Source organism: Xiphias gladius, chromosome 11 (genome assembly GCF_016859285.1).
Source record: "Xiphias gladius isolate SHS-SW01 ecotype Sanya breed wild chromosome 11, ASM1685928v1, whole genome shotgun sequence".
In the NCBI taxonomy this organism is placed as follows: Eukaryota; Metazoa; Chordata; class Actinopteri; order Istiophoriformes; family Xiphiidae; genus Xiphias; species Xiphias gladius.
In genome coordinates, this window is record NC_053410.1 from 252,308 (window position 1) to 275,933 (window position 23,626).

General features: G+C 42.1%; 1 protein-coding gene across 4 annotated transcripts; it reads right to left on the minus strand.

Annotated features, from left to right (window-relative positions):
- Window positions 1–975: 975 nt before the first annotated feature.
- Window positions 976–21,816, minus strand: si:ch211-233m11.1 (NLR family CARD domain-containing protein 3). 4 transcript variants are annotated; one of them, XM_040138460.1, is made up of 14 exons: window positions 21,613–21,816; window positions 20,844–20,974; window positions 17,630–17,746; window positions 16,233–16,337; window positions 14,811–14,915; window positions 13,385–13,489; window positions 10,953–11,031; window positions 10,457–10,685; window positions 8,502–10,305; window positions 8,210–8,383; window positions 7,528–7,701; window positions 6,489–6,662; window positions 6,161–6,207; window positions 976–5,983 (listed from the first exon to the last, which is right to left on the minus strand). In XM_040138460.1, the coding sequence occupies exons 2-14, from the start codon at window positions 20,924–20,926 to the stop codon at window positions 5,454–5,456; spliced, it is 3,726 nt and encodes a 1,241-aa protein (XP_039994394.1). In that variant the 5' UTR covers window positions 20,927–20,974; window positions 21,613–21,816; the 3' UTR covers window positions 976–5,453. The 4 variants fall into 4 exon arrangements, with proteins under 4 accessions (XP_039994394.1, XP_039994395.1, XP_039994396.1 ...); XM_040138461.1 differs by lacking the exon at window positions 7,528–7,701; XM_040138462.1 differs by lacking the exons at window positions 13,385–13,489; window positions 14,811–14,915.
- Window positions 21,817–23,626: the final 1,810 nt, after the last annotated feature.

Genomic DNA, 23,626 nt, shown 5'->3' on the forward strand with positions numbered 1-23,626 from the left:
CCCGATCATAAATTAATAAAGTTTTTCACACAGCGGCAGCAAATTAAAATCTTCAAAATTATAAAATCAAATCTAACATTTCATGAGCTGGATTACATTTTATATTTTAATTTTATTCTAATAAAACAGATGAAACCAGGTTCAGAAAAGGTGTGATAAAAACAATGAATGAGAATCCAAGTATAATCAGGAAAAGTCTAGTTTTAATACCTTTGATATTTCAGTTGAAGTCATCATCACATGGTTCATAAAACTGAGGCAGGAAGTGTACCAGTTCAGAAGTTCTGGTTTGTTTATGGACTCTATAGGGGCCCACAGTTCACTTTGGTCCGAGTGCCTCGTAAAAATGGCCCTTAATGGCCCTTCAAAAAAGGAGTCCTGGTTCGTTTTGGCTCCTACGTTGTAGACCACAAAGGGGTCCAGACTTTTTGTCACAGGGGCACCGGACCTGCTCAGACACCCTGCAATCCCCCCAGGGGCTCAGACCTTTATCAGTTTATCTGCAGAGTTCCAGTCCAGTTGTTGCCTTAGATTGCTGGAGTAGTTTCATTCGATCCACAGCTGTAGCTTCGTCATGAAAGCAGCATTCTCACTGTAAATGTCATGGAAATCAATTGAAGGGAGCAGATGGCCACACACCCACTTATTAACACACACAGAGGGACAGACAACCAGTGTGAAGCTTTTTCAACAATACTTCCAACATATGGAGGCTGTTATCTGACTTGTACACTGTGTCCGACACGTAGTCATTGTTCAACTCCCACCAGATGGAGACACAAACTTCGTTCACACAGTGGCTGGAAGAACATTGATCTGAAATTCTGTATGGATGGATATGCATATTAGCAACATTAATATCATTTTAAAGAAACGTTTCATTCAGTTTTACTGGATCAAACAGTTTGTGACAGAGAATAGAGCTTGTTGCAGCCATTTCCTCATTCAGCGATAGTCAAAGATAAACACTTCATGTTTTCTAACATCCAATTTATTATGTCATATGAAATAAAAAAAGATTAATTTACAATAATGAGAACCACTAGGTTTATTGGTTCCACCGGATTAAATACACATTGATAACATTTCGCGCAACATTCCCTCAGCTCATTTTCGCAACATTTAATATCATAACAGATGATGAACGTTACACCACAAAATGCATGTTAACTCTTTTTCTGAACCAAACACACATCACTTGTGACAAGTTTCTGACATTTCATGCTACAAACTCCAAGTTGAGGACGCTGGGCTCTGTCATGTGAAGAAAGTACATTTCCTTTCGCCAAATCCAAGATGTGACAGTGGAGCCCTGTTTGTTTTCAAAGTGCATTTTGTGACCTGAGGTGTGTCATCAAATCTAAATGTCATTTTTTGTGACACTAGTTTTGTCATGCTGTGGCAACAAGTGTTCCACTGCAGGTTAGTATTGTAGTTTCTGACTCTGATCACCAGAGGGCACCAGCATCCATCATCATTTATTTATTTCATGTTTATTATCATACATGGGGAGAGTAAACATCATGGACAAGTGGCACATACCACAGCATTTGCAGTCTGAGCCCGTAACACTGGTCCCTAATGAGCCTATACACAAAGACACAAAAACTCAATGAAGATCACCTGATCATCCATGACTGCATGACTGGTCCTTCTTTAAGACTGCTGTGAGTTTAAAATATTGTCATGAATGATCCATGCTGATATGTGGGGGTGAGGAGTTTCACATATTGATCCTGAACAGAGAGACATCTGCCCGAAGGAGGTTTTATCAAAGGAATCCTTACAGTTCTCCATAGACACAACCCATTTTTTAAGGATGGTGGTGGAGAGATCTTATCAGCTTCCAGTTCAACCTTAAACTGAAAGAGAGAGAGAGAGATAGGGGACAAGACGATCTACACGATCTATGCCATCATCCATGCAGGGAAGGGGAAATAAGTCCGGCTTGGTAACGGTGTTCACCTTGCGGTGATCCAAATGAAGAGGTTGGTCAGAGTTTGGGACCAGACGTGAGGGTGAGCGCCACAGACTGGAGTTTTGCACAGCAAAGCCAGTTTCCAGGAGAAATTCAACCTCCTTTTGCAGTACCGCCCGCTTCACTGGCGGGACGCGTGCTGCTTAATTGGCTTGTGGTCACCAACATCTATGTATGTTGAAAGACTGTGGACTGGGTAGGCTTATCAGTGGTGCATGGCAACAAATGAGGTGGCAAATATCACTTTTCATTGGCTCAGACAAATATCCCTCCAGATTTTCCAAGAAATCTGGAATTCTCCAGACTTGCACATGGAACTGAAACAGACTTGCGGTCACATAACCCGTCGTCCTCTGGGCTGTAAGACAGGGACACCACAGTCACCACAGGAAGGACACATGGCACAGCGGTCAGAGGTGGCAGTCCAGACTGATCACGGACAAAATACTGCTTCAACATATTGACGTGACACACGGGACTTTTTCTTCCTATCTGCCGTTTTAATCATGTAGGCTGTAACTCACTTGCCACTCAACCTCATAAAGACCACAGAACTTTGCCTGAAGACTGGAACCATCAACAGGTAACAAGACTAAAACACGGCCGGAAATGGTGACTGAGAGTTTTCTTATAATATTATTTTTTATTTTAGACCGGGCCGCGGAAAGGGAACTATGTGCCAGCTCACAAGCAGTGTACAACTTCTCCCCAAATTAACTCACATAGTCTAACAGGTTGTGCAGAGGGCTGGGCTTCTCTGCCAGCCACCTCTCTTGCAGCAACTGCAGCGGGCCACGCAAAAACCAGCTCCGCCAGACTACACCCAAGAGACTCCTTTGTGGTTTCACGGATGGCGAACAGTAACAGTGGCAGACCCTCATCCCACTACCTATTGGACTTAAGCCAGTACTTATTAGTGTCTGGTAAAATCTCTCCAGTACACCCTGACTCTGGATGATACACACTGGAGACCTGATGCTTATGAGAAGGGTCTGAAATAACCTGTGCAAAAATCTTGGACATAAAATTAGACCCTTGGTCAGTCTGAATGCCTTTCGGTAACAAATGGGGAAAAAGAACTTAGCCAAGGTTTCTCATCACTGCTTTTACCCTTAACGTGTGCAAAGGGACAGCCTCAGGAAAATATGTGGCAGCGCACATCACGGTGAGCAGGTACTGGTGACCAGTTTTGCTAGGGACCAACGCAGTCAACTCTGTCATGCCCAAAGGGATTGCCAATTACCAGAATTGGATGTAAACGAGCCGTAGGCATGACCTGGTTTGGCTTTCCTGTTATTTGGCAAACGTGACAAGACTTAAAACATTTGGCAGCATCACTTTTTAACCCTGGCTAGAAAAAATATCGGAGCAACATATGTTATGTTTTCTTGATTCTTGATTTCTTGAGAATGAGATCAACCGCTGATCTCGCACACCAACTCTCACTGTGCCAGACACCCAGGGGGAGGAGACAGTAACTGTGTGAAGTAGCACGCATAGACTCCACAGCAATGGGTCAGAACCACAGTATGATTCGTCTGAAAAAGGCACGTTAAGCCCCAGAATGCTTTGCAGCAGTATCTCTCAGAATAGTAATCAGAACCCTGTTCGCCTCACTGCCAGTCACGCTGGCTAGCGACTGACTCACACTGAATTAGTCCTACAGCAGATGGGCTTTTACTCTGAGACTGTTGCTTTTTCTTTAACACAGGGAAGCCCACGATGAGGTGATCGGGCTCATGACAATAAAAACACTCACGGTTTTCACCCGCTGCGGAGGGACCGGGCCGGAAGACTTTAGATGACGGCGTTTATATTCTCAGCACGTACCGGGGATTCGCGACAAAAAAAACACTTTTGTGTGTTAAGGCAAATTTATCTGTAAGGACAGCAGCTTTGGCGAAGTCAAGCAACTTTTTGCCCATTCAAATAAACCATAATATGCTCTGGCAAACACTTTTTAAACTCTTCCAAAAGCAAAAGTTCTCATTTGATTCATGGAGGGATCTTTGTTTGGTTTTGGGGATGAAAACCAACCCTGAGCTGGCGAAATTTAGCTATTCTGACATTGCTGAGCATCTCAGTGAAAGCTGGACCAACAGCGACTGATAAACCTGGCTAGCTAGCTAATGCCGATGTATCATATAATGCAAGAATGGATTAGTTCAGCATCACTAGCCTATATTGTGCTTGCTGATAACGATATTACACTTTATAAATCCTATTTCAAAAAAACATAATGTTAGTCAAACTGTGGTCTCACACAGCCAGGCCTATCTCCACACTTCGTTTTAGCACTGTGCTGGAGAGTAAAATATAATCTTTTGTCTCATTTATAGTTTATAGTCAAACTATAATAACAGTGTAACTTCACTAACCTCATCTATCAACGTGATGCCTGTCAATCACGTGTCTCACATGTCACGTCACTGTTTTGTCCGATGCCCAGGACGCTCGCTCGTGCCTACCTACAGAGTGCGAGCGCAGGCAAGCAACAGAAAGCTGAGTGCAGTTCACTTAACGGCCACCAGTTTCATTAATAACAAGGCTTCTCTGATTGTAACACGTAGAACCTTCAACTACTGATCACCGAAGCAGTCTAAAAAAATCAGAATTTAAAGTTCTATCAAGGAAAGACTGAGAAGTGGGGGGGACTCCAGTGGCTTCATTCTAGTGAGTTAAAATGGGCCAGCATGGCAGTCATAATCTTTTGAATGCCATTCTACAAAGTTTGCAGGGAGATCTGATGCTCCATTGTCATGTGTTCGTGTTCCTGAATTCAGCCTCTGAATGATTCGTTGCTCTGCAGTGGGGAGCACAGGTAGCTGTGGTAAAGCTGGGTGAGCAGGAATGACAGAGCAGGTCTGTTTGAAAAGCCAGACTTTGGAAATGATAACAGGGCTCACTGAGGAGAGTCAGTCTACTGTAGCTGAGTCACATGGACACAGTGTGTGTGAACAAGTAAACAGCCTTTTTCACTAACCTTGCGATAGACAAAAATGAGACCTGCAATTAAAATGTCTTTATTTTCTGTTCACTAAAACTAACAAAAATTAAATGACTAAAATTTGACTAAAATTAAAGCAAAATCAGGAGCCGAAATTAACAGGTGTGTTCAGCGTACACTAATCAGAAATGATCTCCTCATTTCAAACTAATCAATTGTGAATGAGACTATAAAGTTTCTTTGATACTACTTCTCAATTCAATATAGTATGAAAAGTTAGTATAATTAAAGAATCTAATCAAACAGACCTCAGCTTATGGTACGTTCAGTCACAAAGCGTCCATGTTATCATTGGATTCCCTGACAAAATAATCAGTCACGTAAAAAACACAATGGGTGTAAAGACTGCATTTACAACCACCAAGAGATCAGGCTGGTACTAAACGAGACAAGCTGTGTGTAATTCTCTGCAAACTGACTATTTGGTCAGTACTGAGCGAGTTCCTCCAGCAGAAGAGGTTCTCCCTCCTACAGAGAACACAGAAACACTGAGGAGTCAGACCAGAGCCTAAACCCAGGGTAAAGAGGTTCAGTGAATGTGGTGTTGAAGGTGTGGAGGTGGATCAATGTGTCAGAGGAGACTCTGTAGAAGGACAGAGTGCCGGCAGGACAGTCCACATACACTGCTACTCTGTCATAGACAGAGGACGAGGAGAAGATAGATGTCACTTTGTTATTGTGCCTGACAGAGTAACGACGACCAGAGTACTCCAGACTCCAGGACTGATCATTTCTTCCAAACTCACAGTCATAACTGTCTCCTCTCCTGTCGATTCCTATGTAAGTCACTGCTATAGAAACCAGTCCGCTCCACTCGACCTCCCAGTAACAGCGACCAGTCAGACCATTTCTACACAGCAGCTGAGACCAGTAGGTAAATCTGTCTGGATGATCAGGATATGCCAGATCCTTTCTCACATATGTCACCCTCCTGTTGTTGTCCGACAGTCTGAGGTTTCTGTTTATTGTGTTTGTGTCGAGTGTGAGTTCACAGAAATCTGATGGAGAGAACAAGACAAGAGACAGCTGCAGTTATTGATCCGTCATCTGTTCATTCATTGACAGCTTGATGATGACTCATGACGTCAGTGATCCGAATAAGTGATCTGACAGTTTGAAGATGGTTTAATGTGCTGCTTTTTCTTTTCATAAAATCAAATTAAAAATACACTTACACTTCCTCAGACCTGGTCTCAACCATCGGACTCCACCAGACTCCAACCTGAAAGGAGGAGGGGGGTCAGACCAGCACAGTCTCCTTCAGCATGCGAACATGGACATTACACATTTCTCATAGACAAAGGTTTGTTATTCTCTACATTTGCACTTACATGTCTAAATGTAGAACTTATTAATCAGCAGATATTGTTTTAGTGCAGCCTCTTATTGGTTAACAGCTACAGCTCATTATTTTCAGTTGAAAGTTAATATAGGCTGAAAAATGGTTCCAGCTCTACCCTCTCTAACAGACATTGTCTGTGGCGGCAGCATGTGTCTCCATACCTGAGAGTGTCCAGTCTCCAGTGTGGACCCTCCAGTCCAGCAGACAGCAGCTTCACTCCTGTGTCTCCTGGATGATTGTAGCTCAGGTCCAGCTCTCTCAGATGGGAGGGGTTGGATCTCAGAGCTGAAGCCAGAGAAGCACAGCCTTCCTCTGTGATCTGACAGCCTGACAGCCTGCAAACACACAAAACAACTTCTTACATTATTTGAGGGTACTGCATGGTTGGCTACTGTGATTTTGAGCTCATTACCTTTAGCAGTAATGTTCATCAACAATCAGACAACATTTTCTCATGCACTGTGCTTAAAATTTTTGGTTAATGCAAACATAATATTTCCTGCTCCATCAGTAAACTATTTTAAGGCTTTTTTTAAAAGGCTATTTTAAGTTTGTGAAGCAGCTGCAGCTTCCTGTAACCTTTGTCATTATTTTGAAATTTATCCTGTCTGCAATCAATAACAGAGACAATAAGGCAAAAAACAGTAAAATAAGACAATTACTCAAATACCACAATTGGAAACAATATAACACAAAAAATAAATAAATAGCATAAAACCTCATACATGTCACTGAGACACCTGTTACTGGGGTCTTCCTTGCTAAAGGTAAACAACTCACACTGTCCTGCATCACAGTCTCTGATCATAGCTGCTGCAGTGGACCACGGAGCAGGAATCAATCAATTTAACATATGAGGGCTGTTCAAAATCGAAACACATTTAAACTGCAAGTAATTTGGCCCCAATGTAAACACATTTCTGACTCTTTCACTCAGTTAGAACAATCCTGAGTGACATTGAGTAATTGCAGTTCACCACATAACCACAGGGGTGCGCATTCCTGTCACTATGGTAACAAAAACAATCAGTACCATTCAAGCCCCATGGATTTATTATGAGACCCGAATATTGTGCTCCAAGATGCCCCCCATTCATTTCAATGGAACTTGCTCATTGGGGGCATAAAAACTCCAAAATAATACAAAGAATTAATGTAAAGTTAAACGGTCATCAGTTGAACGGGGTGATGAATCCTGACCTGAGAGTTTCCAGTGTACAGTGTGGACTCTCCAGTCCAGCAGACAACAGCTCTACTCCTGAATCCCACAGGTTGTTGTTACTTAGGTCCAGCTCCTTCACACTGGAGGACTGGGAGCTGAGAACTGAGGACAGAGCTTCACAGCTTCTCTCTGAGAGGTTACACACTCTTAGTCTGAGGACACAATAATGAACAAGAACATACTGGTAAAAAAATTTTTTGGTAACTTCTTATAAGTTGATGTTGGTATAAATTAAAATCAGAAGAAAGACAGATCTAAACGAGCACTACAACTCACAAGGAACTGACAGACCTGCATTTCCACACTGCGCAAAAATTATGAACTGTTTAAATTTATTCAGTGAAACTGCATTAGCTAAAATCCTTGTAAACAAGTTGAGGATGTTACATTTAATTATGACTGAATTGGAAATAAATAAATGTGCAGGAATCTCAATCACATGACACTGTATGCTGTAGAGCAGATGAAGCTGGATAGGAAAAAATACAGACTTCAGCGAAATGAAAAGATTTTCTTTAAAGTTAAATTTAAGATCCTGATGAAAATTTTTAAGTTTCAGAAATGCCAAAATTAAAGAGCCTGTTTAAACTAAGCATAGACCATTAAGTTTAAAGACATTAAAAAAAAATTTTAAGATTTGAGATTGTTACTACATCTGACCTGAGAGTTTCCAGTGTACAGTGTGGACTCTCCAGTCCAGCAGACAGCAGCTTCACTCCTGAATCCTGCAGTTTGTTGTTACTCAGGTCCAGCTCTCTCAGACTAGAGGACTGGGAGCTGAGGACTGAGGACAGAGCTTCACAACTTCTCTCTGAGAGGTTACAGCCACTCAGGCTAAAGAGTTTACAATGGAAAAAAGACATGCAGGAAGTATTTGTCTTTCATGTTCAAAAGTTAGCAGAGTATTTAAATATATTTAAATGATGATGAGTAGATCTATCTCTGTACTTACAGAGCTTTGTTGGAGGCTTTGACAACTGGCAACAGCCTCAGAAGAGCGTCCTCTGAAGCAGAGTATTTGTTCAGGTCAAACACATCCAGATCTTTTTCTGATGACAGTAAGATGAAGACCAGAGCTGACCATTGAGCAGCAGAGAAATCTAGTTTGAAGAAAGTTCCTAAGCTCAGGTACTGCTGGATCTGCTCAACTAGAGAACGATCATTCAGTTCATTCAGACAATGGAACAGATTGATGCTTTTCTCTGGAGACAGATTCTTCTCTATCATATTCTTTATGTACTGGACCGTTTCCTTCTTGGTCTGTGAGCTACTTCCTGTCTGTGTCAGCAGACCTCGTAGGAGAGTCTGATTGGTCTGCAGTGATAGACCCAGGAGGAAGCGGAGGAACAAGTCCAGGTGTCCATTTGGACTCTGTACGGCCTTGTCCACAGCACTCTGGTAGAGGTGTGTCTCTGCAGATTTGTGTTTTCTTGTTTCAGATTTCTGAGAGGTTGATTTCTTTTCTGACAGCAGATTGACTCCAGAGTTGATGAAGGTCAGATGGACATGAAGAGCAGCCAGAAACTCTTGAACACTCAGATGGACGAAGCAGAAGACCTTGTCCTGGTACAACCCTCTCTCCTCTTTAAAGATCTGTGTGAACACTCCTGAGTAAACTGAGGCTGCTCTGATATCGATGCCACACTCTGTCAGGTCTGATTCATAGAAGATCAGGTTTCCTTTCTGCAGCTGCTCAAAAGCCAGTTTTCCGAGAGACTCAACCATCTTCCTGCTCTCTGGACTCCAGTGTGGATCTGTCCCAGCTCCTCCATGATACTTGACGTTCTTCAGTTTGGACTGAACCACCAGGAAGTGGATGTACATCTCAGTCAGGGTCTTGGGCAGCTCCCCTCCCTCTCTGGTTTTTAACACATCCTCCAGAACTGTAGCAGTGATCCAGCAGAAGACTGGGATGTGGCACATGATGTGGAGGCTTCGTGATGTCTTGATGTGGGAGATGATCCTGCTGGCCTGCTCCTCATCTCTGAATCTCTTCCTGAAGTACTCCTCTTTCTGTGGGTCAGTGAACCCTCTGACCTCTGTCACCATGTCGACACACTCAGGAGGGATCTGATTGGCTGCTGCAGGTCGTGTGGTTATCCAGAGACGAGCAGAGGGAAGCAGTTTCCCCCTGATGAGGTTCGTCAGCAGCACGTCTACTGACGTGGACTCTGTAACATCAGTCAGGATCTCATTGTTGTGGAAGTCCAGAGGAAGTCGACACTCGTCCAGACCGTCAAAGATGAACACAACCTGGAACTCGTCAAACCTGCTGATTCCTGCTTCTTTGGTTTCAGTAAAGAAGTGATGAACCAGTTCCACCAGGCTGAACTTTTTCTCTTTCAGCACATTCAGCTCTCTGAAAGTGAATGGAAACGTGAACTGTATGTCCTGGTTGGTTTTGTCTTCAGCCCAGTCTAGAGTGAACTTCTGTGTTAAGACTGTTTTCCCAATGCCAGCCACTCCCTTTGTCATCACTGATCTGATTGGTTCATCTCTTCCAGGTGAGGCTTTAAATATGTCTTCTTGTCTGATTGTTGTTTCCGGTCTGGCTGGTTTCCTGGATGCTGTTTCAATCTGTCTGACCTCATGTTCATCATTGACCCCTCCGGTCCCTCCCTCTGTGATGTACAGCTCCGTGTAGATCTGATTCAGAAGGGTTGGGTTTCCTGCTTTTGAAATCCCCTCAAACACACACTGGAACTTCTCCTTCAGGTTAGATTTGAGTTTACACTGACAAGCTGCAATTGGATGTCCTGAATGAAGACACAACAATTAAGATCAATAAATTGGAGTAAATATTTTAACATATCATATCCTTAAAGAACATAATTCCCCTCATGTGATGAGACGTTAGTAAATGTCACATTCATCCATCATGTTGAATCTGTAGAGAAATCCTCTTACTGCTCTGCAGACAGTCAGCCAGCTCCTCCTGCTTCATTTTCTTCAGATAGTTTAGTGTGATCGTCAGAAATGCCTCTCTGCTGCTCCTCCTCTGCTCTTCATCCTCACTGTCCAACACCTCCTCATCTTCCTTCTGACTCTCTAAGCATTTTGGGTAATCTGGACCCAGAACCTTCTGGATCTTCTTCAGCTCGTTCTTCACAAAAGTGACAATGTTCTCCTCCAGCAGCTGGAACAGAATAGTATATGAATGACACTGTCAAACTAAAATCGTGGAGCCAAACAGTTAATTCAGTTCAATTCAATTTTATCTATATAGGCTAAGTCATAACAGAGGTTATCTAAGGGCACTTTTCAAATAAAGCAGGTCTAGACCGTACTCTTTAAACATCAGATCCATGTTGGACAGACTGACAATCCACTGGTCTAACAAGTGAAGCATGGAGATGACTGTGAACAGAACAGATGTATAAATGGTTGTTGTACATGTACAGACCATAAATATGGAGTCCAGGTGTGTCCGATGCTGCTGGGCTGACTGACCACTGGGAACCTCAGAGCTCTCGTGGTCGACTCTGTGGAAGAATCATGAAGAATTAGCTCACATTATCCCTGTCCACACAGAGACAGACATGAGGTAAAGGTCCATGAAGTGATGTCTGGATGTGAACAGTGAATCAGACGACTCCCTATAGTGGTAAAGGTTCACTGCTAATCCCACTGAGAATCAACAGCTCACCAACCCTCCATATAGCTCTCACTGTACACTGCTGAAGTGCCCTGAAGCAAGGCACCTAAAACCTTCAGCTGCTCCAATGGAGCTGCTCAGTGTCTGCTTGAATCAGACTGGTTGTATTGGGCAGCTACCAGAGTGAATTTGTTTTACTGTTGTTAGTTCTCAGATAACTTAATCTGAGAGTAAGCTTCTGGTAAAAGCAGATCTGGGAGACACTGGAGCATTTCAATCACTGATCCTTCCACGTGTCCTCCAGTTCCACTGATTAGTCCGCTTTAGGCTCCAGTGCCCTTGTTTAAAGCTTCAGTTTGGGTTATTTGTCTTTGCTTACTGTACTGTTGCAGAGGATGCAATAATTTATGTCCCTTGTAGGTACCTTTTGAGAAGGTGGACCTCTAATGGAATGACTTGTGATAATGATTGCAGTAGTGATCATTGCCTCGCGGGACATATGAGAGTCAAAAAGTCCCTAGCTCAGGTGATGGGGTATTTTTAAAGGCTAGGTGTAAAATCAGATTTTGCACAGTATTGTAAAACATGCCAAGTGTTTTCACCAGACTCTAAAAATCATATTGAGAGTATACTTCAAAGAATTTGAGAAAGACTGAGATGATAGAACCCTTTTACTTCTACTTACGTCCGGAGGAGTGAACCAAGTGTCACTGGGTTTTAGCCCAGCTGAACTGGTGTGTGGCCACACTGTGGCCCTTTGAAACTGTTGAAAGAGAAATGGCCGGCAGAGCAGCCTTCTTCTACCAACTTCTTGAAATTGCGTGTAAATTCCAGTCTATGTTTGATAGGGCATCTGAACTGGCCAAGCAAAACTTGATTGGAATCCAAATTTAAAAAATGAAATGTTGGTACAACAAAAGGGCAAAACATCAGGTGTTCTATCCAGGAGAGAGTATTAGTGCTTTTCCCACTTTCAGGGTCTACTTTGCGGGCTCAGTACAGTGGGCCTTATGTGACTGAACGACAGGTTAATGAGTGTGACTATCTGGTTAAGACACCAGATCGCAAACATAAAATGCGCTTATGTCATGTAAATGTACTGAAACCTCACTTTGACAGGAATCAGACTGTGCTCTCAGATATGAAACCTGTTGCTGTTTTTATCACCCCAGCCTCTGTAGTTGAGATCACTGATGTTAAACCAGAGATTTATGAGGCAAGACTGCCAGATTCTAAAATCGTGGCCAACTTGGATGGTAACCTTTCTTATCTAGATCCAACACAGTGTTCTGACATCACAAACGTCAAACGTTATTTACAAATGACCTTTTCTCTTTTCTGATGTACCTACCTGCACCAGTTTTCTTCAGCATGATACTGATGTGGGTAATGCAGCTCTTGTTAAACAGCATCTCTACAGAGTGAGTCCTGAGAAGCATCAGTTTATGTGTAAGGAAGTAGATGTTACAGCATGGCAGTCCTGAACCTAGTGCTAGCTCATGGAGCTCCCCCTGTCTGCTTGTCGACAAGTCAGGTCAAACACCTAATTTCTGTACAGAGTAGGGTCTTCTACCTTTGTTAACAAGTTAGACCTCCTAAAGTGCAATTGCCTATTGTTAACTTTGGTATCCCTAAGTCTTGCTGTTGGCTGAAACATTTTCTTGGTATGGCAGGATATTATAAGATTTTCCTTAAGAACTTTGCCATTGTTACTGCTCCTTTGACTAACCTACTTAGCCCCAAGCAGGGGCTAAGCTTCTGTTTCGGCAGATACATGCCAACTTGCTTTTGAGAATCTTGTGCTAAATCTTGCAATCATACTTAGTGCTCCCTATCTTGCTGCCCCTGACTTTAACAGGCCCTTGAAACTGGCCATTGATTGAAGTGATGCTGGTGTTGAAGCTGTTCCCCTTCAAGAGGATTCATCAGGGTGGAGCATCCTGTGTACTATTTTTCTAAAAAGTTTGACTTGCATCAGAAACGGTATTCTAGTATAGAGGAAGAGGCATTGGCCCTAGTTCTTGCCTTCGAACATTTTGCTGTGTATGTCTCTTCCAGCCAGCCCCTCATGGTCTATAACAACCATAGCCCTCGTGTTTCTCTCAGCACTTACTACTTAAAATAAGCTTTGTTTTGTAAATGATACTCGTTTGACTCCTCTATGTTGGTTGACTTGAGCTGGGGTCAAACACAGCTATAAACACATCATTGTAGTTACATTATCAGTTTGAGGTCCCCACCTTTGTTCAACAGAGTGGCATCCATCTTTGAAGAATATAGGAAGATCCATAGACCAGTCACTCTTCATGGAAACACAACTTGCTTGATGTTTCTCCAGCTTGTTCCTTATAGAAACACAGGATAAATACTGCATTGCACCCAAACCACCCACACACTCAGACAATGTCTATCAGTCACTTTAATACACCTGTCGTACAGAGAGGGGGGTTTCTGAATTCTCAATAAGGAGAACTCTGAAACAATCATTGAGTTCAGATCATTTCTCTGTCAGTGTGGAAAGGAAGACATTCTACTCTCTCACTGCCAGAAGACTTACAGAATTCCCCTTCAAAAATTTGAACATTAAGCTTTCTGCACATGTCAGTGCAGAACTGGGGTCTGAAAATTCACCCCAGTGTCAATGCACTATCCAGTGTTAGTAACTGGTAATTCCAAATGGACGATTTCTTCTGAAATGTTTTGACATTTGGGGTCTGACTGTGCTGAAGTGATGAATCCTGTTGGGGGTTGCTGCTGCCGCATTGTGATGCTGCTTGTATAGATGGGGAACTTTTTGTGAGTCCGAGTCCGTATGGAGCACTTTTTGATCAAATGCAATACATTTCACCCAAGTGAGTCCATCTGGGCTCCTTTTTGACAGAAGTGATATACTGGCCCCAAACGGGGTCCAGATACGCTACTTTTTGTCCGGATGCAGTAGCTATGTTGCTCCAGTCAGATCAAACACCTAATTTCTGTACAGAGTAGGGTCTTCTACCTTTGTTAACAAGTTAGACCTCCTAAAGTGCAATTGCCTATTGTTAACTTTGGTATCCCTAAGTCTTGCTGTTGGCTGAAACATTTTCTTGGTATGGCAGGATATTATAAGATTTTCCTTAAGAACTTTGCCATTGTTACTGCTCCTTTGACTAACCTACTTAGCCCCAAGCAGGGGCTAAGCTTCTGTTTCGGCAGATACATGCCAACTTGCTTTTGAGAATCTTGTGCTAAATCTTGCAATCATACTTAGTGCTCCCTATCTTGCTGCCCCTGACTTTAACAGGCCCTTGAAACTGGCCATTGATTGAAGTGATGCTGGTGTTGAAGCTGTTCCCCTTCAAGAGGATTCATCAGGGGTGGAGCATCCTGTGTACTATTTTTCTAAAAAGTTTGACTTGCATCAGAAACGGTATTCTAGTATAGAGGAAGAGGCATTGGCCCTAGTTCTTGCCTTCGAACATTTTGCTGTGTATGTCTCTTCCAGCCAGCCCCTCATGGTCTATAACAACCATAGCCCTCGTGTTTCTCTCAGCACTTACTACTTAAAATAAGCTTTGTTTTGTAAATTATACTCGTTTTACTCCTCTATGTTGGTTGACTTGAGCTGGGGTCAAACACAGCTATAAACACATCATTGTAGTTACATTATCAGTTTGAGGTCCCCACCTTTGTTCAACAGAGTGGCATCCATCTTTGAAGAATATAGGAAGATCCATAGACCAGTCACTCTTCATGGAAACACAACTTGCTTGATGTTTCTCCAGCTTGTTCCTGATAGAAACACAGGATAAATACTGCATTGCACCCAAACCACCCACACACTCAGACAATGTCTATCAGTCACTTTAATACACCTGTCGTACAGAGAGGGGGGTTTCTGAATTCTCAATAAGGAGAACTCTGAAACAATCATTGAGTTCAGATCATTTCTCTGTCAGTGTGGAAAGGAAGACATTCTACTCTCTCACTGCCAGAAGACTTACAGAATTCCCCTTCAAAAATTTGAACATTAAGCTTTCTGCACATGTCAGTGCAGAACTGGGGTCTGAAAATTCACCCCAGTGTCAATGCACTATCCAGTGTTAGTAACTGGTAATTCCAAATGGACGATTTCTTCTGAAATGTTTTGACATTTGGGGTCTGACTGTGCTGAAGTGATGAATCCTGTTGGGGGTTGCTGCTGCTGCATTGTGATGCTGCTTGTATAGATGGGGAACTTTTTGTGAGTCCGAGTCCGTATGGAGCACTTTTTGATCAAATGCAATACATTTCACCCAAGTGAGTCCATCTGGGCTCCTTTTTGACAGAAGTGATATACTGGCCCCAAACGGGGTCCAGATACGCTACTTTTTGTCCGGATGCAGTAGCTATGTTGCTCCAGTCAGATCAAACACCTAATTTCTGTACAGAGTAGGGTCTTCTACCTTTGTTAACAAGTTAGACCTCCTAAAGTGCAATTGCCTATTGTTAACTTTGGTATCCCTAAGTCTTGCTGTTGGCTGAAACATTTTCTTGGTATGGCAGGATATTATAAGATTTTCCTTAAGAACTTTGCCATTGTTACTGCTCCTTTGACTAACCTACTTAGCCCCAAGCAGGGGCTAAGCTTCTGTTTCGGCAGATACATGCCAACTTGCTTTTGAGAATCTTGTGCTAAATCTTGCAATCATACTTAGTGCTCCCTATCTTGCTGCCCCTGACTTTAACAGGCCCTTGAAACTGGCCATTGATTGAAGTGATGCTGGTGTTGAAGCTGTTCCCCTTCAAGAGGATTCATCAGGGTGGAGCATCCTGTGTACTATTTTTCTAAAAGTTTGACTTGCATCAGAAACGGTATTCTAGTATAGAGGAAGAGGCATTGGCCCTAGTTCTTGCCTTGAACATTTTGCTGTGTATGTCTCTTCCAGCCAGCCCTCATGGTCTATAACAACCATAGCCCTCGTGTTTCTCTCAGCACTTACTACTTAAAATAAGCTTTGTTTTGTAAATGATACTCGTTTGACTCCTCTATGTTGGTTGACTTGAGCTGGGGTCAAACACAGCTATAAACACATCATTGTAGTTACATTATCAGTTTGAGGTCCCCACCTTTGTTCAACAGAGTGGCATCCATCTTTGAAGAATATAGGAAGATCCATAGACCAGTCACTCTTCATGGAAACACAACTTGCTTGATGTTTCTCCAGCTTGTTCCTGATAGAAACACAGGATAAATACTGCATTGCACCCAAACCACCCACACACTCAGACAATGTCTATCAGTCACTTTAATACACCTGTCGTACAGAGAGGGGGGTTTCTGAATTCTCAATAAGGAGAACTCTGAAACAATCATTGAGTTCAGATCATTTCTCTGTCAGTGTGGAAAGGAAGACATTCTACTCTCTCACTGCCAGAAGACTTACAGAATTCCCCTTCAAAAATTTGAACATTAAGCTTTCTGCACATGTCAGTGCAGAACTGGGGTCTGAAAATTCACCCCAGTGTCAATGCACTATCCAGTGTTAGTAACTGGTAATTCCAAATGGACGATTTCTTCTGAAATGTTTTGACATTTGGGGTCTGACTGTGCTGAAGTGATGAATCCTGTTGGGGGGTGCTGCTGCCGCATTGTGATGCTGCTTGTATAGATGGGGAACTTTTTGTGAGTCCGAGTCCGTATGGAGCACTTTTTGATCAAATGCAATACATTGCACCCAAGTGAGTCCATCTGGGCTCCTTTTTGACAGAAGTGATATACTGGCCCCAACTGAGTCCAGATACGCTACTTTTTGTCCAGATGCAGTAGCTATGTTGCTCCAACTGAGTCCAGATATTCCACTGGCTTTCCAGATACAGTGCAGTGCTAATGGGTGCTTTTGGTCCAGATGTATTTTATTCTAAACTACGTATTTTTTGTGTTCATACGTAGCACAGCACAAATGATCAGCTTCATGCCCAGTTTTTTTGTACTGAAAGAACTCAAATCTCTCCAAATACGAAACCCATTTACCCATATAAAGGCAATCAAAATGGACATGTACATTTGGGAACTTTCTTGCCACTCAGTAGAAGAGAATTGTCCATTTTCAATACCTTTGTACTTGTCTGCTTTTGGGAGTTGTGGGTCAGTAGGGAGTCTTTTTTTGGTCCTGTCTAATTGGGAAACTAAACCACCCCCACAAAAAGGTAGTTTATGTTATGTTATGTTTCCCTACATAGGTAGGGAAGTTTTTTGGCATGTACATTTGGCCAAGCGAAGCTTCAATTCCATTTCACAGGTGCAGAAAAGACAGGAATACCTGACTAGTTCAAAGCCTGGCTATACTGGGGTGCTACCAGTGTGAATGTGTTAGACTGTTTGAGTGTGAGACAGTTGAAAAAGAGCGTTAGTGCTCAGAGAAATTCCTCTGAGTCAGTAAAGGTTTGAAAAATGGGAGAAGTCACAACAGAGTGTCTGATAAAAACGCCTCAATCTGTTTTCATTGTAAGTTTGAGTTCCTCACCATTGATAAGGAGAGTGGCATCCATCTCTGAAGGTTATAGAATGATCCATAGACCAGTCATAGTTCATAGACACATAAGTGTGTATGGGTTCAGGACAGTCTGGTTTCTGATGGATCCTGAGAGAAATATTAAAGATCACATATTAAGAAAAATTCTCACTGAAGAAAAGATTTTTTTAAATATGTATAGTTTTACATGTTTTAATACAGGGCTGAACATTAAGTTACATTTTATTAAATTTGTGACATTCTGAACATGTGAGTGAACAGAACTTACTGTTATCACAAAGTTAAACTGAGAGCAGCTACAACAACCAATAACATCTAACCACGTGTTCCACTAACCAATCAGTTCACCGTCCAGTCCAGAAGACCATAAACTGGAACTGGTCAGACTGGAATTAATCAGGACAAACAACAGCAGCGAACAACATGAGGAGGGAAACTTGCTCGGATTTATTCAAACATGTTACTGTTACATTTATTAATATTAAGGCAATGAACTGATTATCCAGACAGAGACTTTTGATAATATTGATCAAGATGGATGCTGAGAGCAGTGGTGGTTTATTAGGCACCTCACCTACTCTTTCACGTTGCTCCTTGTACCAGCTTTTCCTGTTATTTTTGGCTGGACTGATCTACATTTTTCAACGATTGGATTATGGTTTAAAAGAAACCTACAATCACCCAATGAGTAACCTAAGAATTTGTGCTTCAAACCACAGCACCAGAGACAAAGGATACGACTGCACATGGCTGCTTTATTAGTGGCTTCTCCTGCTCCTCTTTCCTCTCCTGGCTTGTAAATAACTACAACATTCAGTTCAACCAATCAAACTGTAAAGAAAGAAAACCTTTAGGCTACATCTGCAGGAACAAAAGCTATGTCTACATATAACTGCCTTGTTTGTGGTTCCTAAGTGTTCCACTTGGACAAGGTCTGACCATGAAGATAAAGATGAAACACCAAATATTCCTGTCCATGTTTCACTATCATAGCAAAACAACTTTTTTGGGCATGGATGTCATGTCATTTATTTGACCTGCTGGCAGTAACACAAAATTCTACAAGCGAAGACAAACAACAGGGACGTTGTTTTTAAAGTACTGCTGTTTTTGCTTATGTTAAGTGGTGATATAAGTCTCCCAGCAAATGTGCAGACTGAAGGGAGTCTGCAGTGGGCACGCCTGGACAAGCTTACTGCTGACATCCACTGGCCCTGCAGAGGAGAGTGACTTCTTCAGGGAATTTCATCAGAAAACAGGTATTGTTGGAACATCAGAAGCTGAGCTTGGCTGTGACAAAGTGAACTTTCGTCTGTATCACAACAGGAGACCATGCAGAAAGCCTTTCAACAACCAGATCTCAGTCCTGCTCCTAATCTCAATAGATACAATGAGTTTCAGCAAGTTTATGTAAAGCCACAATGTGTTGAAAGTGAAACAAACTTTAAATAAGGGAACTAAATTACATACTGGCAAGGAATTCGTGGTTGTGCAACACATACGAAAAATTCCTAAATATTTTTAAACTGTGAATCATGAGACAAAACCAGACAGTTTTAGTGGAGGCCATCTGAACACACAGAGGGTGTTTTCAAAGGGGGACCAAGTTCAACATCTGCTGAGACATGAGTAGTTGACCTGCTCTGAGCGGGCGGACGGCGGACAGCGCAGAACGTGCTCATTCATGGCACCTCGGTTGTAGTGCACTGCTGGATTTGGGGCGCCATATGGCTGAAGAAGACACCTCAGTGTGCTGCAGGAAAACAGAGCCCTGAACCATACCAAAACAGTCTCGGTTTGTTTTTCATTACAGAGAAAACGTCAGGATAGATTTATAATCAATATTATGCAGAAGAATATGTTTCAAATACATGGGCCAGATTTGGCCATCAAACAGGCCCGGGGGGGTCGGGCACTGTGTAGTTCCTCATGCAACAATATTGTTTGGGTGTTTTAACCTCATTTTAAGGCCTAGTGAAGGATGGAAGCTGCAAATGAGCTTTAGTTATAGGCCTTGAATACATTACATCTGTTGCACTGCTTATCTGCATGTAACCATGTTTATCAGTGCAGTCCCTGTTAAAGAAACTAATAAATCAACCTCAAAAATGTTTTAGCAGTTATTTCTCAGACCTCTGCCGCTGGTCCTCAGATAGTCTGTGGTGGTTTGTGTCAGTTAGCCTCTCTCTCCGGGTTCCACAGTGGTTGACTGAAGCCCAGAATAAAGTTAGGGCAGCAGAGTGACTGCTCCTCTTCCAACCTCAATCTGAAAACCACATTTTTAAACTTCACCTCCACACCCTCTTCCATAATAGCTCTTGCTTATGTCTCATTTCAAAATCAAACTCTTAGCAGTTGTGCTATGGGATCGCACACGCCCCATGTTTTCTGATTTCTGATGGCATCCGGCTCTTGCTTCCAAAGCCAACAATATACTTGCTTTGATTGACGTGTCCTGTGTTCCTTCCGCTCATGATTGGTGGGGGCGGTTTTGGATCACCACAACAACGACAGAAAGTTCTGAAGAGAAACTCAGAGCTCCATCTACGACATCACCTATGTCGTTTTCTCTGCTGTGATCTCGTGATCTCGTTAACAATATTGTAATGTGCTCAAGCGTCGCTGGGGTTTCGGTTTTCATTGTACAAAAGCAGAAGCTCACGAGGAGGATAGTCTGTTTTCGGCCAGGTTTGATCGGGCCCTAATCTGCCCTGTAGTGAATCTACTTTATATCCTCCACATACACACAGAGTACACTGGCAAGTATGTGAACGACGACGCTGGTGTTTCAGCTAATGTCTATGTGTACTGTATGTGTTGGGAAAAAGAAACCATGTCTAAGGGTTTAAGGGGGTTGGCTGCTGCTGATAGTCACTTTGGACAAAAGCCTGTGTAAGACGAATGTAATGTGATGTACCGTGCAGCCGCTGGCGCAAAGGACCTGCCGAGAACTGAGGTTGCGTTAAGACACTAAGCACCGTGTGAGAAATGCAGCTCATTCATTCATCTGGCAAAAAGCACACAGCACTGTGTTTAGGCCAATCAAACACTCACACTGGACTTCCTGGATCATATTTCACTGCCTCACCTGTACCTCAAACAACACCGTCACACCATCACACACATGCAGGTTTTTAAATACAGGGCTGGCTTTAGTCTGATAAAAATCATCAGTGTCTTTTCATTTTCAGTTTCAGATCCTCACCTCTGATCAGTCGACTGCTGTTCATACCGGAAGTTATTAGGACGATCCATAGACCACTGTTCCCTGGGACAGTCACTGTTCATGGCCACAAAGCTGGTTCAGGTTCAGGAGAGTCTGGTCTCTGATGGATCCTGATTGAATAAAATGTACTAAAGCTTATATATTCAGTTAAATCCTCACTGAATAAAAGATTTTTTGAAATTGAAATAATGTATAATTTTACATGTTTTAATACAGGGCTGGACAATAAATTAAATGTATTCAATTAATAACATTTAGTTCATTGTTACTGAACTAAATTTTTTCCTTTAGCGCAAAGTTATATAAATAGTTTGAACTGCATTTATCAAATTGAGAGCAACTACAACAACTGGCATCTAATCAGTCACATGACAAACACAACAGCTCTGACTGGAGGAAACCCATCAAGCTTTGGGACAGCTTATTTACCTCAATACTAAATACACTCATCTGACGGTTTCCATGGCACAGTAGAAATGTTGTGGGCACTTTGAGCTGCAGTGTCGTTTCCTCGAAACGACATTCGCTAAGCTCTCTAGTCTTTTGGAGTGTCTGAAGACGAGAGGCATACACTTCATGTTGCCTTTTCCTTGGCTTTCTTTGGGGATGAGATCTGTTTTCACTTCTGTTTGACTGACTTTGAAAAGCTCTTCCACATTTGAAATTTTCCCTTTTCTTCTAAGTCTACTATATTCAGTCAGAGCATGCAGAGGCAGCTCGTCGAAAAGTCCAAAATGAATCATGTTACCTTGGCAGATGCTTTTGAATTCACCCCCACATCAGCTCCCAGAACCTTTCTCCCTTCATCTGTAGTGGAAACACAGATGAAATGTCCAGATGATTATTAATGATAGTAATTCCCCAGGAACATTACATACACCGCTGATGTAACCACACAAAAACCTTTAGAAAGAGAAAAGCAGCTGCAACACAACCAGCTCAGAAAATGAAACTTAACTTTCCAACAGGAAGGAAACAGAGAGAGGATGGGGACCGGAGTTTCAAAATAATTTGATTCACACATTGCTTGAAATATTAAAAACACAGACTGACAACCAGTGGTTGGAGAAGTATTAAGATCTTTTACACCAGGAAAAGTAGAAATACCTCATATTAAAAATACTCAGTTACTAGTAAAACTCCTGCATTCAAAATCTTAAGTATAAGTACACAAGTATTGTCGAGTAGTTTGGTGTTATTTACTGTGTCAAACAGCCGTCTTTGAAGGGTGGAACATCTGTAATGTACAGATTCAGATGTTGAAATGATTTGCATTCTGCTGCCACACAGACAGGAAACCTCAAACTGGGGTTTTGTTGATGTATTTTATTCTGAAAGGATTCAGAGGACATGGTAGTTTCTTTTGTTTTTTTACAGTTGGTAACATATTTCCCAGCACTGGGTTCAGTTTTTTTGAGAATCAGACTTAATTTGACATCTTCTCACACGGAGAATAAGTTTTGGTGCAGAAGTAAAGAAAAATAAGATCATGAAGCTGGAGTCGAGAAGGAAAAGTAAACTTTATATGATTCTATACAAAGAGACAGAAGCCGTAAATACGACAAAGTTTGACATTTACCACATTCTGCTACATCTGCATTTAAAACGATGTAAAAAATAAAAATGCATAAACTCCTAAATGGGACCAACACTGAGGAAGACCTGTATCAGGTGAGGCTGACTCCAGAACAGTTTGCAAATGTGGCCGATGTGGTGTTTCACCACTCTCACCCAGTCACAGACCAGTTTACAGCCCTTCGCCGGAATAAGTGGAGGAGGAAGTACTCAGACACTTTACTGCAATAAAAGCGCTGTAAAAAATACTCTGTTACAAGTAAAAATCCCGCATTTAAAGTGTTCCCTCAGTAAAAGTATGTGAGTGTAATCGGGAAAATTTAATTCAAGTATTAAAGGGAATAATTAAAAGTAAGTGACTGTTTTACTGTTTTATATCATTAGATTATTATAACTGATGCTTTAATGTGTGAACAGCATTTTTCTGTCCGAGCCGGCGAGTAACGATTATTTTCATTATACATTTATCAGTTGCTTGATTTAATTCATTGTTTTTTTCAGAAAACAGCGAAGCCCTCACAAAGCTTGTTTTGTCCGACCAAAAGTCCAAACCTCAAAATAATTCAAAATAAATTCAAAAGGTGCAAATAATCAGCAAATGGTCGCGTTTGAGAAGCTTGAAGCATGAAATGTTTCAGGCATTTTGCTCAAAGAAATGACTTAAAGCACTATCAAAGTAGCTGTCAATTCATTTTCTGTCAATTGACTAAATGTCTCAGGTGTGCTTGTACATATTGTAGGTACTGTAATTGAATTCTTAACCGAGCATCAGATTTTATAAACTTTTCACGTTTTGTGTGAAAAATCTTAAACTGTATAGTAACTGCAGCTGTCACATAAATGTAGTAGAGTACGAGTATAAAGTAACAGGAAAAGAAAATACTCAGGTAAAGTATAAGTACCTCAAATTTTTGCTCAAGTACAGCACTGCCCAGGACGGTGTCCCTTTTCCCCCCAGCTGTGATTTCATTGATCTGCTCGGCCTGAACCTGAGACTTCTCCGCTCACTCTGTTCGAGTCAGTTGATCTTCTGCCCGCAGCCGAGTGGTGGGTCGGACTGTGGAACAGCTGCAGACGGACCACCGGAACCTCTGACCTACCAGAGATCGGCCGATCGCCCAGGAGCCAGATCGTCGATCGGGACCCGTGACCCTCCTCAAACTGCAGGTCGAACAACAACCGATCTG

Bases quoted from the DNA above. Each gene is read 5' to 3' on its own strand.
- si:ch211-233m11.1 (XM_040138460.1), bottom strand. From the start codon at position 20,926: ATGAACAGTGACTGTCCCAGGGAACAGTGGTCTATGGATCGTCCTAAT. The intron at 16,338-17,629 runs GTGAGGAACTCA...TGTTTCTATCAG, and splicing joins TGCCACTCTCCTTATCAATG to GAACAAGCTGGAGAAACATC. The intron at 11,032-13,384 runs GTGGGGACCTCA...ATTCTTCCACAG, and splicing joins TGCCACTCTGTTGAACAAAG to AGTCGACCACGAGAGCTCTG.